Genomic DNA, 17,035 nt, shown 5'->3' with positions numbered 1-17,035 from the left:
ATTGAGCATTGCATGGCACATCCAACATACTGTTTTACTGTAGTCCATGACTCGCTTACCTTCAGGGTCATACGTCACATGAAAACCAAAATAATTCCAAACGCCAGATCTGAATGAGGGTGGGGGAGGTCCATCTTGCAAGGAGAGCTTAACTTCTGTCTCGCTAGCTTGCCCTGCGCTCTTCCTTCTGACGATGCTGTCTGTGTTGAGCGCTCAGTGAATCTGCGTTCGACTACTCCGCCTAGGCTGCGCTGTCGACCCTAGGCGGAGTAGTCGAACGCAGATTCACTGAGCGCTCAACACAGACAGCATCGTCAGAAGGAAAGTTGATAAAATAAATTACAAATTTTGTATTGTTCGATACATATGCGTACCGAACCGAAAGCACTGTATCGAACGGTTCAATATCGATACGAATATCGTTGCACCCCTAATATATATATATATATATATATATATATATATATATATATATATATATATATATATATATATATATATATATATATATATATATATACATATATATATATATATAAATAAATCCTACCAGTGGCTGGACAAAGCTGGACTGAAAGACAGCACAGAGGCACTAATCATGGCAGCACAAGAACAAGCTCTGAGCACAAGATCCATAGAGGCTGGGGTCTATCACACCAGGCAAGACCCCAGGTGCAGGCTGTGTAAAGATGCCCCAGAGACAATCCAGCACATAACAGCAGGGTGCAAGATGCTAGCAGGCAAGGCATACATGGAACGCCATAACCAAGTGGCCGGCATAGTGTACAGGAACATCTGTGCCGAGTATAACCTGGAAGTCCCGAGGTCAAAATGGGAGATGCCCCCAAGGGTGGTGGAGAATGACCGAGCTAAGATTCTGTGGGACTTCCAGATACAGACAGACAAAATGGTGGTGGCTAACCAACCGGACATAGTGGTGGTAGACAAACAGAAGAAGACGGCCGTAGTGATCGATGTAGCGGTTCCGAATGACAGCAATATCAGGAAGAAGGAACACGAGAAGCTGGAGAAATACCAAGGGCTCAGAGAAGAGCTCGAGAGGATGTGGAGGGTGAAGGTAACGGTGGTCCCCGTGGTAATCGGAGCACTAGGTGCGGTGACTCCCAAGCTAGGCGAGTGGCTCCAGCAGATCGTCGCACCCCTAATATATATATATATATATATATATATATATATATATATATATATATATATATATATATATATATATATATATATATATTAGGGGTGCAACGATACACAAAATTCACGGTTCGGTTCGATACTTTGGTGTCACGGTTCGATATTTTTTCGATACAAAAAAATGTTCATGCATTTTTAATTTGTCATTTATTAAAATTATAAATATATATTTTAACTCAAAAGTACAGTTTTTAAATTTAACCCTAACCCTTGTGCGTGTTTTTTATTTTGACAGCGAATGCGCACCTGCGGACCACTTATGTGCAGCCCTGGTTATTTAGCTCGTCATATTACAGCCACAGAAATTCTTTTGTCCATGAAACCATAAAGCTGCACTTTCTTTTTGCCTTATAGTCTGATTTGTCATAACTTCTCCGTTTTGTGGTAAGCTTTTCTTTGGCTGTCACTTCTTCACCCTGACCTGTCTTATTTGGCTCAGCAGAACTGAAATGCTTTTACACACGCACTCACATAAGCTCAGCGATTCTCTGCGCGATCAACCTCTCACATGTTTAAGCTGCGGGAGATTTCACTTGTCATGTTTGCATAGTAAGCTAACGATTAATAAGACGATGTCAGAGGAATTGGTGCACAAATTTTCATCACTCACAGATCAGTGCTGTCGCTCTCTATACACAGTTCGCACGATTGCAAAGTGAAAGCAAAAAAAACAAGCGCAAATTCAAACGCGACTTCAATATGTCACATATTGACAGTGGCTCACCGATGCCAATGACATAATTACCCAGCTACATTTCCGAAAGAATGCAAAAGCATTGACATATATTTTTCCTACAATAGCCCGACGGGCAGGGAAGAGATAGATTTTGGTAGCCCAACTGAAAAAAATCGCTAGCCCCGGGACGTTGGGCTAGCGATATTGCGAGCCCTGTATCTGATTGAGGAATCACTCATCTTTGGAAAAGAGAGTTTATTACAGAGAAATGTCTCTTTCCAAAATAAAAGCTATACTATCCGCTTCTTCTGGGCTATATTCTCAGCAGCATAAGGAGAATCATGTGCTAACAGCTGTCTAAATGACTCGGCTAAAGTTAGTAGCATGCTTGCTTTTTTTTTTTCTGCTTCCACTTGTCTTTGCACTAGGATGATGTCGGCGTAAATGTGCAGTCATATTCGTTGTGTTCCCACTAGTGCTTTCAGGTTAATCTCGTTGAAATGACCTTAACGCCACAACACGGCAAATCTCCGTTAACGAGCTACCGCCGATCGCCCCGTGCATGGGGCTAGACGGCCAACACGTTAACGAGCTAACTGCGCTAACACACTAGTTCCCACCCATGTAATTGAGCATTGCATGGCACATCCAACATACTGTTTTACTGTAGTCCATGACTCGCTTACCTTCAGGGTCATACGTCACATGAAAACCAAAATAATTCCAAACGCCAGATCTGAATGAGGGTGGGGGAGGTCCATCTTGCAAGGAGAGCTTAACTTCTGTCTCGCTAGCTTGCCCTGTGCTCTTCCTTCTGACTATGCTGTCTGTGTTGAGCGCTCAGTGGATCTGCGCTGGACAGTGCAGCCTAGGCGGAGTAGTCAAACACAGATTCACTGAGCGCTCAACACAGACAGCATCGTCAGAAGGAAAGTTGATAAAATAAATTACAAATTTTGTATTGTTCGATACATATGCGTACCGAACCGAAAGCACTGTATCGAACGGTTCAATATCGATACGAATATCGTTGCACCCCTAATATATATATATATATATATATATATATATATATATATATTAGGGGTGCAACGATACACAAAATTCACGTTTCGGTTCGGTTCTTCGGTGTCACGGTTCGATATTTTTTCGATACAAAAATAAATGTTCATGCCTTTTTAATTAGTCATTTATTAACATTATAAATATATATTTTAACTCAAACGTCCAGTTTTTAAATTTAATGTTGCTGAAACAACAAAGTAATAAAATAATAAATCTGATCGAGAAATCACTCATCTTTGGAAAAGAGAGTTTATTACAGAGAAATGGCTCTTTCCAAACTAAAAGCTATACTATCCGCTTCTTCTGGGCTATATTCTCAGCAGCATATTAAACATATCAGGTCCCCATAAGGAGAATCATGTGCTAACGGCTGTCTAAATGACTCGGGTAAAGTTTGTAGCATGTATGCTTGTTGTTTTTGTCTGCTTCCACTTGTCTTTGCACTAGGATGCTGTCGGAGTAAATGTGCAGTCATATTCGTTGTGTTCCCACTAGTGCTGTCAGCGTTAATCTCGTTGAAATGACGTTAACGCCACAACGCGGCAAATCTCCGTTAACGAGCTACCGCGGATCGCCCCGTGCGTGGGGCTGGACGGCCAACACGTTAACGAACTAACTGCACTAACACACTAGTTCCCACCCATGTAATTGAGCATTGCATGGCACATTCAACATACTGTTTTACTTTAGTCCATGACGCGCTTACCTTCAGGGTCATACGTCACATGAAAACCAAAATAATTCCAAACGCCAGATCTGAATGAGGGTGGGGGAGGTTCAATTTGCCATGTTGCAAGGAGAGCTTAACTTCTGTCTCGCTAGCTTGCCCTGCGCTCAGTGAATCTGCGTTCGACTACTCCGCCTAGGCTGCCCTGTCGAGCGCAGATCCACTGAGTGCTCAACACAGACAGCATCATCAGAAGGAAAGTTGATAAAATAAATAAAAAGTTTTGTATTGTTTGATACATATGCGTACCGAACCGAAAGCACTGTATCGAACAGTTCAATATCGATACGAATATCGTTGCACCCCTAATATATATATATATGTTACATTGTAGGATGTTAATATGGGCATGCTGCACAGGCTGTGTCAGAAACTACATGCTAATATACTCCTGACTGCGCTGAGTATATACCCAATAGTATGTGAGGTGCATACTGCTTCCTGGGGAATATTAAAGTACAGCTGGGGAGTTTGAGTGGAGGCCTGAGTGGGTCACTGAGTTTGGAGCTAGCGTGTGAGATATGGAACAGACTGTTCTGTATGGAGATTTCCAGGAGAAGCAGCAGCATACTACAAAATTAATTATACTTGAACCTGAGCTAGCAGCTTTTAGAATTTCAAATAATTCACACACCTCTCGCCAGTGTTGCTACACATCCTACAGGCACCACCACAGCCGTTGCTTACTGCCGCTTTAACACATTTTAGAAGCTCCAGTTGCCCGCAGAGTGCCCGAGGTTACCTTGGCCTCGATGACGGCCTCGGTGCAGGCCTGCAGCATGGTGAGGTGGTGGGCGAACACCAGGAACTTCAGCTGCTCTGCCTCCAGCATCATCTTAATGTAGTCCTTCACAGCTCCCGCCTGGCCACACACACACACAAAAATAGACACAGATGAAAGAGAGCTACTGAATCCATCACTTCACCAGTCGACCACACACAGAGGAAGCGGCGAGATCAGTGAAGAAGTCAATTAATCACCGCGGCATCCTTTCCGTGTGATCGATTCTCTATTGAATGCCAGGGATCCAGACTTTAAAAGGAAAGTGCACACAGAGCGACTGGGGCGCATTTGTCAGCTCGGAGATACCAAGAGTCAAATCAATAACTCACAACTTGGCTTATGCTTGGTGTGTTTTTGGAATTTCTGTTTTTTAATTTCGGTGACAATAACAAACAAGCAAAACTCACCTTTTCATACATGAACAGGATTTACAAAAAAATAATAAAATAAAGACCTTTTATGTCACATATTGCCAAAACTGATCTCACCAGCTGATATTGGCCTATCACTGGTATATATATCATACACTATGTGCAGATATTAATGGTGTCATTTACACAAAGTCAGATGAAGAAGCAGCAATATTAACAGTTAGGGCTGCCATGATTAGTCGACTAGTCGCGATTACGTCGACTATCAAAATTGTCGACGACTGATTTAATAGTCGATGCGTCGTTTGAAGCTTTGCAAGATCCCAAAAGACGCAGGAATAAGTAGTAGGATTTAAGAGTGTAATAATGGACTGAAACAGAAGATGGCAGCACTGCATGTACAAGGATGCCAGCTGCCGTTAAACCCCGAAGAAGAAGAAGCAGTGTCCGGTATTGTACCTGTGTCCAAATTCAGGAACCGCATCCTCCTGTGCCCACATTTGTAGGCCAATTACGTTACAGCGACACGACGAAGCCTGTCCAAATTAGAAGACTCCGACAAATGCGGCCGACAAAAGCGCCCTTCATTTCCCGAGATTTGAAGGATGGGTCGGGTGTATCCTTCGTGGCCCAACCTATCCCAGAATTCATAGCGTGGCCCAGCCAATTCCAGTTTCCAACAATGGCGGCAGCTAGTTAGTTTTAATATTACTCTTATTATTCTTTCTGGGTCACAAAATAAACTTTTAACATATTTTCAGACAAGAATGTAGCTGTGTAAACCTCAAATATCTGCTCAGTTTATCAAGACATCACATATTTTCAAAAGCGCTCTGACGTTTTCGGAGACGTCTGTTACCCACTAGCTCGATAGCTAGCCGGGGTTCAATGGTCACTAGAGCCGATGAGAACACTGAACTCCCAGCAAATCAGTTTCAAACCCCCCGCGGTCTTTCGTTACTCAGGTTAAACATGTAATATAAGTCACTTAGATAACTAAAAAATGTTATTGTTTGGCTTTTTTCAGTGTTTTATTTGTTCCTTAGTAAATGAGTTTGGCTGAGATTAAAGTTATAGTTTTTACACAGCTAATAAACGTCAAGCAGACAACTGATTATCAGAAGTGTGAGATGCTCGAGAATATACTCTGGTGTCCCGTTATATTTTAGATAGCAAGGAGTTTATTAAACTTCACCGAAACAATCTTCAAATGTCATTAAAATTTAACAAACTATCATCTTGTCTTTATTTTTAGTTAGCACCTTAAACACTTAAAGCTGTAAGCTAATGATAGTTATATAAGAGCAGATGCTGCTGGTGCAATACGTTTTATGTCCAATGGGTGCATCATCTGATTAGTCGACTAATCGCAAAAATAATCGGTGACTAGTCGACTATCAAAATAATCGTTTGTGGCAGCCCTACTAACGGGTTTACAAACTGACAGTTTGAACTTTTATCGCCAGCTTTATTGAGGCCATAGCACTTTATTATTATTATTGCATTATTATTTCCTAATAATGTAACTATCATCAGGTATTTGACTGGGCTGATATTTTAGGAGATTTTATATGTGAACACATTCAGGACTTGCAAACACTCCTAAGAATTATTACCTGTCAAAAGTGACAGCTGAAGCCTGGAATTAATGCAGGATATAAAAGTTTTTGCTCATTTTACTTTTTGCATAACCACATTTTTTTTCCCTCCTTCATGTCGGGCTTCTGATTTATGAAGTCAAATGGTAACAATGCTTAACCCCCCCTAAAAACATCACAGTCCAAGTTTAATGCACTTTTGTTTGTTTTCTGTTAAAGCCTCTGACCTTGATTGACGGTGTGAGTCTAACAACCTAAAAAGGAAGCGGCACAGTGAGGTAACTGTAGCCTGCAGGTATCTGTATCTATCATTTCACCGTGCGCTGGTGCCCAGCGATCACACTGTGATGGCTGTGGCCTGCTCCCCGCTACCTTCTGCAAGAGCTGTACGAGCGTGTCATTGAGCATCCGCACTCGGCTCATTTCAGAGCCCCGGGCCATAAAGCAGCCAAGAATAGCACCAACTAGTGAGAAATTCTGAGGTTTGAGTTGAGTCAAACAGAGCCCTTACTAGACGGTTTTTGGAGACAGGCCCTTTCTCTGTGGTGTGAAGTCCACCCTATAATCTCCGCACCTCCTGCAAGCTGACAACCTCTGCAGCCATCACACACCTGATGCTCTGGTGGGAGAACCTCTGCTTCGCCTTGCTGATAATTAGCCGATGCGCCTGATAATGAATCTCTCCGCCAGGCCTGCCCGACCCTGTTCTGATCTGGGGGGTCCTCATTACTGACGGCTCGGCTTCGCCGTCTTCCTTCCGCTGAGTTTAATTAGTGCACAAACTTCTCGGCTGTCTGAAGCGGCCCGTTAGCTTGCTTTAAAGTCCAGCATCAGAGCTGTCCTCTCTGGGTAATTGGGAGCAGATGCTTGGCGGGTAAAGCAACAAAAATACCCCAAAGGCGTTTGGCAGCTTCGTCGCCAGGCGGACTGGCAGGCAGGGGCCGTGATGCTTGTCAGAGTGACATAGATGTGTGAATCTATCATACCGTTCCACCCCTCTCGATGATCCAAAAAAAGAATAAAGCAAGCTTTCTCTTTTTTTCCCCTCTCTTTCTCGGAAGTAGAGAAAGTGTGAACCAGTAGCAGAGGAAATGAGACTCGGCCGGCAGTATCGGCTTTGAGGTGGGAGAGCAGGTCGGTGTGGGTGGGGGCTTTGTAATGAAAGGAGGTCCAGTGTTAGGCTAAACTGAGCAGAAATCCAATCAGCAAACAACACCAAGCGCAAAAGAGATCCAAGCTTGGAGGCAGGCTGAGCGGGTAGCGTGTCGATGATTGCGTTCAGTGGTTATCTCCGCTCTTCGTTAACCTCGGGGCCACACTCCTCATGGCTGAGGGCGCTGGGCTAATTGAGAGGAATGCCAGCCCTCGAACATGGCAGATGATTGGAGAGGGATACTATATCTGGTGGAACTGTTTGCTCAGCTACAAATATAAGAGACTAGGTAACTGCCTGTTCTCTTGGTAAGAGGCTAGAAGCAGAACAGAGGTTGAAAGCTATATTAGTGTAAAAATGCTTCCACTGACGAACAGGAAATGTTAGATTCTCAACACTAGTTGCTCTGACCCCCCTCCCCCGCCGGCCTTCCTTAGACTAAATGCCACCTTCCCATATTGTTCTCATTAAAAAGAAAAAAAGAAGTCACTTCAGAGAGCCGACCGAGTTTCCATAGCAACAACATCACAGAGATGCTATTTTAGTGCGGTGTGTAACTTTGATATAAGGGGTAATCATGCCAGGCTGGACGCAACAAAATAATACCTCAGTTATAACTCCCTACTTTGTCTAAGTGCTTTCACTGGCAACCATTAGGTTCTGTTACCATGGCAATGATTTTCCCATGAGATCTCACTGAGTGGTTGGCCAAGCGCTCTGAGAATGATGCTGTGCCATCAATTCACCATTTCCTGAAATAGGAAAATTAATAAAAAAACAACATCATCGAGCTAATTTTTAAGCTATTTGGGTGATATAATGTATGGCTCTGGGTTTGTTGCTTGTGAGATATTTGAAGGTTAATGTGAACAACAATGTATTTTCCTATTTTCAGTTATAGCCACATATTGTTACAATGGTAAATACTAAGTATCAAATTATGAAGCAAGCTTGTGTTCAAGAAATATCGTTTTGCAGTTTTTTCCTACTCTTACATCTATCTGTATGATGTCAATGAGAACAGATACACCACCATGGCCATTGTCAGGACAGAAGCCCCACCCACCAGCTGCACATACAGTAACTTATTTTTATGAGGTGTGGCAGAGGAAAGTCACCTTAAAGATAAGGGGAAGGTAGACAACTCTACACTAGGGAAAACAATCGAAACAGTTATTGATTTCAATTCAATCTCATTCAGTTTAATTTAATTAAATGAATCATTTATATAGCATCAAGTCACCTCAAGGCGCTTTATATTATAAGATAAAGACCCAGCAATAATACAGAGAAAACCCCAACAATCAGATGAGCAAGTAGTTGGCAAAAGTGGAAGGAAAAACTCCCTTCTAAACAGGAAGTATCTCTGGTAGAACCAGGCTCAGGGAGGGCCAGCCACCTGCCACAACCTGTTGGGGGTGAGAGGAGGGAGGCAGGACAAGAAACAGCGACTGTCACCCTGTCCACCACCACTGCAAACAAGAAGGGGCTCAGAGCCAAATCACAGATGAAATCCCACCTGGTTATGAAGTAGAGTATAGATAGATATAAATAGGGATTTGCGGTTATGAATACTTTCTTACAGACTATTATCTAATGATGCCCATCTATATTCCCACCTGCCACAACCTTGCAGTCTCCTATCTCTTTAAATCCGCACCTTCTGCATAAGATGTAGTCCACCTGTGTGCACCTTCCTCCACTCTTATACATTACCTTCGACCCTCTCACAAAATCCACGACATCTGGCTTTCTGCATTTCTCTCCTTAACACCAAATCTACCAAACATCTCAACTCTGTTCCCTTCACCTCCATGTCCACTGAAGCCCACTACGATCACCACTCTCTCCACCTGCGACCACTCTCTACCACTTCATCCGACCTACTCCACAATTCCAATTTCTCTTCTGACATCCAACCTGTGGGGCACGTGTAATGTAACAACTTCAAACTCATAATCCTGTTCTTCACATACTCTTCCTTCAAGATTATTTCTGACACAAACCTTCCCATGTACCTGGGCTTGGGACAGCCAATAGGAATAAAGTGTCTTGTTCTACTTCCTATAAACTGGTATCGTGATTATTCAAAGAATTCAGCATCAGCTGAGGCTAGTTTTTCTAGCAGTAGAAATCAGTAACAATGTAAAATATTTAAAATGATAGTAATTTCAAATACTTTAAATTATTTTAGTGTTTTCTGTTAATCTCTGTTCATTACTGTTCAAATGAAAAATGAAACCTCAGTGATGAACTCCCAATAGATGCTATTTCCAGGTCTAGCATCATACAGAATAGACAGACATGTTAGTAGTATTAATGTTCTCTTTCCTAAATGTCAAAGCGGTCTTTAAACTTTTCCTAAACTGTCAGCTCTTTCAGCTCTTTCAGACAAGAACAAGAATGATCGATTTAACCACATTTTCTTGATACTGATTAAAACAGATTTTCCTGTTTTTCTCAAATCACATTCAGTGTGCTTCCCTTCTATGTTCTGAAACTCGAACCACAGTGTTAAATAAATGTATGAATGCTTAGTGGTCATATTGAAACCAAGGTTGTGTTTTCAGGGGTGCTGAAAAGTTTACATTTGTACAGCCTGTAGCCACTACAGCAGGGCTAGTGGTCACAACAGTAAACGCTGGAAGTAGACTTGCACCAACAGAAGACTGAGTGCATTAAGTATTTCCCCCCTTCCTGCTTTCTTAGGTTTTTCCACATTTTTCATACGTGAATGTTTTAGATTATGAAACAAATTGTAATATTAGACAAAGATGGCCAGAATAAATGCATTTATTAGGTGGAAAAAAAGCAATCCTCCCTTTGTTAAATCATGAATTAACTACAGACTTTGATTTCACAAGCTACACTCAGGCCTGAGTGTAGCAGATCTGTTGTATCAACAATTTCAATTCATCCTGCACCAAACAACAGTCAGTAAAAACCCTACAATAATACAGAAGAAGCAATAACATGAACCCCTATCACAGGGGTGTCCAAACCCAGGCCCCAAGAGCCGGTGTCCTGCAGGTTTTAGATGTGTCCTTGATCCAACATAGCTTATTTAAATGGCTAAATGACCTCCTCAACATGCCTTGGGCTACGTTCACACTGCAGGTCTTAATGCTCAATTCCGATTTTTTGATCAAATCCGATTTTTTTGTCTGCTTGTTAACACTACAAATAAAATGCGACGGCAAACGCGCTCTAGTGTGAACACTCAAAGCTTCACACTAGAGCGCGTGTAGACTTGCGCAAAAGAAGACGTCATACACAACGCGCTCTGTTTAGACCCAGAACAAACTATATTGTTTGACTGATGGCCTTAATATAAAGACTTCGGACTTCACGTTTCCCAATTTTTGCTTTAAGTTATTTTGTTATTTACATAATAATGTAGATAACCTAATAATGATCCTTATTGCTGTTTTAGAGGAGCGGTGCTTCAAAGGATAGTTGCAGATTTCTGTCAGAACCTGCAGGTTATGCAGTACAAATAAAATGTTCACGTTTCTCCAACGTTGTCTTCCCAGCAGTTTCACCTTTGACCTTAGAACTGAAGAAGCTTCTCGGAAGAGAGGCGAAACGTCTTCAAGCAACTTAAAGAAGTCCAGACACTTTTCTTTGCAATCTCCTTTGACTACGATGACCTGGATGACTGAGAACCTTCACAGACTTTTAACAGGAAGAAACCTCCAGGAGAACCAGGCTCAGGGTGGGGCAGGCATGTGCTGTGATGGTTTAATGGATAAGGTGAGGACAAAAAACTTAAATAGAAGCAAAGTAAGCTAACACATCATGCCAGATAAGAAACAGATTAGAGACAAAGTTATTGACATCTGCTAGCCTGAAAAGTCGGCACATAGCAGTGCAATAATCATTACAATATCGTATTTGATGCTCTTCTTTTAATTATTGACTTTTGGTTCAACAAAAAATATAGACTCTAAAACTGTTGGATTGGCTTATGGTGTAGGCTCAGTCATAAATCGTAAACAAGCTGATATAATATCTGACATTCACTGTTTTCTTGGTACAGCCTGCATTACTCTTCTTACTGGTAGTGACGACAAACCAATGTCCTAGATCAGGGGTGGGGAACTCCAGGCCTTAAGGTCCTGCAGCCTTTAGATGTGTCCTTGATCCAACACAGCTGATTTCAGTGGCTAAATGACCTCCTCAACGTGTCTTGAAGTTCTCCAGAGGCCTGGTAATGAACTAATCATCTGATTCAGGTGTGTTGTCCCAGGGTGACATCTAAAACCTGCAGGACACTGCCACTCGAGGCCTGCGGTTGTCTACCCCTGCTCTGTTAGGCTTGTGATCCCTAGTCTGTAAATAAATGTGTAGAAGGACTTCAAACAAATAACATTAAAAACAGCAAAAGTTTTAAAAAATGATTTGCATAATGAAATCTCATTGGCTTTGATTTTAACTACTAGTCTTAAAACACCTAAAAAAATGAAATACTTTTCAAAAACTTTATTTTTTAATTAAAATGTAACTTTTTAGGACTTTTGAAAAAAGCTTGAATAATATTACACTGCGGGAAAATTAGTTTTCGGCCTGCTCTGAGCCAATACCTATAATGCTAATATTCAGAAAGCTCTTTTCTTCATAGTAACACCACAGAACAACACATATGCAGAAGAACTGCTGGATATCCGTCATCCAGTTGGATGATCTCACTCATAACTTATTCTGTGTGTATGCAAGGCCACGATTGGTGCAACAGTTTTATGGATAAAAAATGCTAACTAATTAAAAAAAACCAGCTGGAGAGGTAATATTTAAAATCCATTAGTCAAACAACAGGTTATAGCGTCTCTGATGGGGACTATTTTCGGACTGTGGTGCATTTGTGAGAATGGATGGTGTGTGTGGGATTGATAAACTACAGTATGTGTGTTCATGGTAATGAAGTAACATGCCACCAGAGCAACAGTGTTGCTCATTGATCATTTGGACAACAATGCGGCCCTATGGGGCTTTGAATACCCCACACAATAGAAAAATCCCCTGCTTCATCTTTCAAAGGTATTCCTGTATGTAAGATATAACAGCAGCTGGTCTTCCTTTACCTTGGCGATGGCTGTTTGCTTGTACATCTGCGTGACCAGGCCCATGACTTCAGTGAAGGGGGTGTCCGTCGTAGCAGCCCCCGACCCCAGGCTCTTCATCAGCCTCTCCCACTCGGCGAAGCTAGCCGAGGCCTCCTGCAAAGCAAGAAGAGGGCAAAGACATTGAGGCTGCGTCCTTTACTTCTTCACCCACCCTTTTCTCGCTCTTGTTCTCTCTACTGTTTTTGAGATATAAAGGGCAAAACAATTAATAGTGCTGCTGGGTGTCCTACTTTTCCTGGAAGAAAAAGAAAGAAAGAGGGAGAAAAGAAAAAAATGCCAGCGATAGAGAGCGAGAGAGATGGAGAATTCCCAAGGATGCCACCCCCTCCGACTGGGCTGCTGTGTTAGGTGGGTCACGAGCATCTCCCAATTATAGCTGCCTTGTGACAAGTCGGGGTCGAAGATGGAGAAGCAGCCCGGCCGGTACAATAAATCAAAGACGCCTCGCGTACTCTCAAGGTGATTGGCGAGAAGTATTTAAGGCGGGAGAGGAGAGTGGGAGAGGATCGCAGTGGGAAAGGCTGCCAGCGAAGAGCAGCATATGCTGCCTCCCCACTCATAAACAAGACACACAGAGAAGCTCTGCATTTGTTGCCGACATGTAGGTTAGCCTTGTTTATCATAAAAACACCACTCAGGAACAGCATGTTTTTCTTTTTTAAGACTTTCTAGTACAAGACAAGATAATTATATAGAAATCGGGCATGAAAAGTAGCACGGGGAAAGTTTGAGTCAATCCTTCTGCAATAAATTCGGCTTGGAAATAGTTGTCAAGTTCCTTGGCTTTTTCAACCTCCAAACTGCTAACTTTGAATTGCTTTGTGATTGGAGCTTATTTTGGGCCTCTTGTTCATCACCTCGCTGTCTTAATTCAAGCTGCAATGTCTGACAGCAGTGAATGTGTAAAAAAATTCAGCAGCAACAAACACTTTCTTAAAGCGCTGCATATCAAATGATGCAAAACTGTGAACCATATGGCAGAGCGATGGAAGGTGGAGGTGGGCTGCGCCTGATTAAGCACATACATACACATAATGGTGAGGTGGGTCAAAGAGGGGAAGGGGGGGGAGGAAGAGGTGTGAGAACTGGAGAGAAACCCTATTAATGCACGCACAGGCTTCGTCGGGAAGCAAGTTTCACGACTGCATTTCCCGCACTGTGTTTTCTGGACTCCTTACATGAAAGCTTTGCACCATTTAGTGAAAAAATTTGCATTTCAGTGGCTTCGAAACCTCGTCAAAGTCAAGGACGGCTGAATGAATAAATAGTATCGTATTGCTGGAGCACAAAGCTGCGCTTCCTTCATGTTTTTCGCCCTCAGATGTTTCACTCAGAAGCACCTGCATAAACACAGTTGGAGCCGTGCTTTTTTCCTAATTAAAACTGTACATTCAGGCATTTCTTTATAATGTGCTAGAGGAAAAAAAAAAACCCTGAGTGGCTAAGCACTCCACCCTCGATGATATTCACCAGACTAACACTGACTAAAGGCCAAGGCTGAAAATGTAAAGGGCAGGTGGGGCATAAAAAGTGTCTGGCTGTGGAAGATAAAAGCCATCATTAGGGAGTAAAATGAGATAGGAGGAATGAACTGGTGAGTGCTCCTGGTATACAGATACAGTACAGTATATATTGTCAGTTAGCAAAATGAGGCTTCAAAAAGACAGTTTGTTTAGAGGGAAAATAACGTCCACTCGGTCTTTTATGTTTTATATTGTTCACATTTTCCTGCCTGTGGGAGGCAAAATGGATGTGGATTCGGGTGACTGGCCGTTTCACACTTCCTTTTCTCATCTCTGAAACCAGTCCATTTAGCTGTGAGGATGAAACGCCTGTCTATTCTTCTTAGCAGAAATGTGTTTAAAAAAACAAAACAAAAAAAACTTGCAGATTTGTCTCACGAACAAAAATAAAGGCAAAAACTGCAAAGCAGAACAACCCGTGCTCTTTTGTTTTCCCACCAAAGAAAAATGATCTCCGAGGTCGTTTTCTCTGAGGATATTATGCATCTTGTTTCAGCCCAATGCAGATGAGAGAGAGCAACTCCAACACATGACACGAATCTTTACAACATGTGGCTGTCCCCTAACATTTAGGGAGAATAGGGGTAAAAATCCTAGATCATCACTTTTTAAGAAACTCATTGTTGTGTCATTCCTGCGATGGCTCAGTGAGTAATTAGCACAGAAAAAGCTCCTGCAGCATTTTCCACTCCTGCTAATACGAGACTGTTTCCAAAAAAGTTGGGATGCTGTATCTGCAATATGTGCCCATAAAAACAGAATGCAATGACTTCCAAAACATTTGAAGCTTATATATAAATAAAAATAATGCAGATATTTTATATCAAATGTTAAAAAAATTAGATTTCTTTTTGAAGAAGAAAATATGTTTTCTTGTTAGTGTTTAATACACGGTTTCAGCTGTTTTTCATCTCAAGATGTGTCAAATGTTTCCACCTTGAAGGTGGTACAGGTCTGAATAGCCAATATATATTAGCCAATTGTGTATATACATATATATATATATATATACACACACACACAACCAGGCATTACATTATGAAGCATTTAATAGTGTGTTAGCAAACAGATCGTTTAAGTCCGGTAAGTTGCAAGGTCGGACCTTCAAGGATCGGACTTGTTTGTCCAGCAAATCCCACAGATTCTTGATTGGATTGAGATCAGAGAATTTGGAGGTGAAGTACACCCCTCAAACTCGTTGTTGGGTTCCTATAACCATTCATGAACCACTTTTGCTCTGTGACAGGGCCCATTATCCTGCTGAAAGAGGCCTCAGCCACCAAGGAGCACTGTTTCCACGAAAGAGTGTACGTGGTCTGAAACAATGCTTAGGTGGGTGCTACGTGTCAAAGTAACATCCATGTGAATGGCAGGACCCAAGGTTTCTTTGGGTAGCTTATTCCCATCGTGCATTCTGCTTCCGAGTGTTCACCAGGCAAGCGAAGCACCTGAACACCCAAGTGATGTAAAAGATAGTGTGATTCATCAGACCTTCCATTGGTCCATGGTGTGGTTCTGATGCTCATATGAACATCGTTGGGGGTTTTGGTTTTAACAAAGGGTTAAGGGGTTATGCAGCCACACATGCAACAAACTGTGATGCTCTGTGTATTCTCACACTTTTCTATCAGAACCAGCGTTACAGTTTTCTGATGGATCCAACCACACAGGCCAGCCTTTGGTCCTCACCCCACATGCATCAATGAGCCTAGGCCCCATGACGCTGCCACTGGTTCATCACCGTTCCTTCACTTTTGATAGATACTGACCACTGCAGACTGGCAACACCCCACAAAAGCTGCAGTTTTTGAGAACTAGCCATCTACCCATCACAGTCTGGCTCCATGTCAAACTGGCCCAAATCCTTACGGTTGCCCATCTTTCCTGCTTCTAACACTCCCTAATATGTCCCACCCACGAACAGGTGCCATGATGAAGAGATTATCAGTTATTCATTTCACCTGTCAGTGGTCATAATCTTATCCCTGCTCAGTATATATCATTTAGTGTTTAATAGTGATGGTCATATGAAAGTGTATCTGACATCATCAAGGAGGATCACATGGCTTCTCTCTTCTTTAACCAAAGGCGTATACTGTACTATAGAACACGATTGATGGGTTAGCACGCTATGTTAAGCTGCAAATCAAGTTCTCAGTAATTTCTCAAAACTTATTCTGAACACAGAACTGTCTGTAGCAGGTTATGTTCAGAGCTTTGACTTAAATCATCTGGAAACAACACACTTTCACAGACTTTTTTTTATTTACAGTAAGCTCTAAGTGCTATATATATTATCTGCTGCAGGAATACATTTTATACAAGGAACCTAATGAGCCATATCGTACTGATAAAACCAAATGAATCCCAGCCGTAAAGTTGAAGCAGTGTAAACTGTGTGTCACATTTTCACTGGAATTTGTATGGATCCAGTTGGTCATGCAGAAATGTTTTTAATGTTTGATCCTCATCCTGCTAAGTCTCCTCTACGCTGCTCAAACTGCAGCTAATAGAGGTCAGATTAGAAAATGGATCGTTATGATCTTGAGGCTATTTATTGCCAAAAATTTCCAATCAAACACTTCATCTCACTTTGATCTGGCAACAAGTCTCGTTCGTTAGGTTATGGGGCAGAGTCACACTTGAAACACTGAGTAATATTTAATGTTGAAATGTGTCTCGCTTTAGAAAGTTTCTAATGTGCTGATGTGATGTTAGAAATAAACAGCAGCACAGAGAGCACATCGAGCAATAATGTAACATATTTATTTTACTGATGATGCACGATAATAATAATAATAATGGATTGGAT

The 17,035-nt window shown here is 41.9% G+C and overlaps 1 protein-coding gene across 4 annotated transcripts in view; it reads right to left on the bottom strand.

Annotated features, from left to right (window-relative positions):
• The window catches only part of zranb3 (zinc finger, RAN-binding domain containing 3), a 124,962-nt gene that overhangs the window by 78,410 nt on the left and 29,517 nt on the right, over nt 1-17,035 (bottom strand). For all 4 annotated transcript variants that reach the window (XM_086281697.1, XM_086281694.1, XM_086281695.1 and 1 more), the window contains exons 8-9: nt 12,659-12,793; nt 4,414-4,533 (exon numbers count right to left, since the gene is read on the bottom strand). In XM_086281697.1, the coding sequence (XP_086137823.1) occupies nt 4,414-4,533; nt 12,659-12,793 (255 nt within the window). The remainder of the gene's footprint in view (nt 1-4,413; nt 4,534-12,658; nt 12,794-17,035) is intronic.

The sequence above is a fragment of the Aulonocara sp. 'chitande type north' Nkhata Bay genome, linkage group LG23, assembly GCF_057382095.1.
Source record: "Aulonocara sp. 'chitande type north' Nkhata Bay isolate Kocher_YH1m ecotype deep benthic linkage group LG23, A_spYH_male_GT1.1, whole genome shotgun sequence".
Lineage (NCBI taxonomy): Eukaryota > Metazoa > Chordata > Actinopteri > Cichliformes > Cichlidae > Aulonocara > Aulonocara sp. 'chitande type north' Nkhata Bay.
This window is presented reverse-complemented; position numbering and strand designations above follow the sequence as displayed.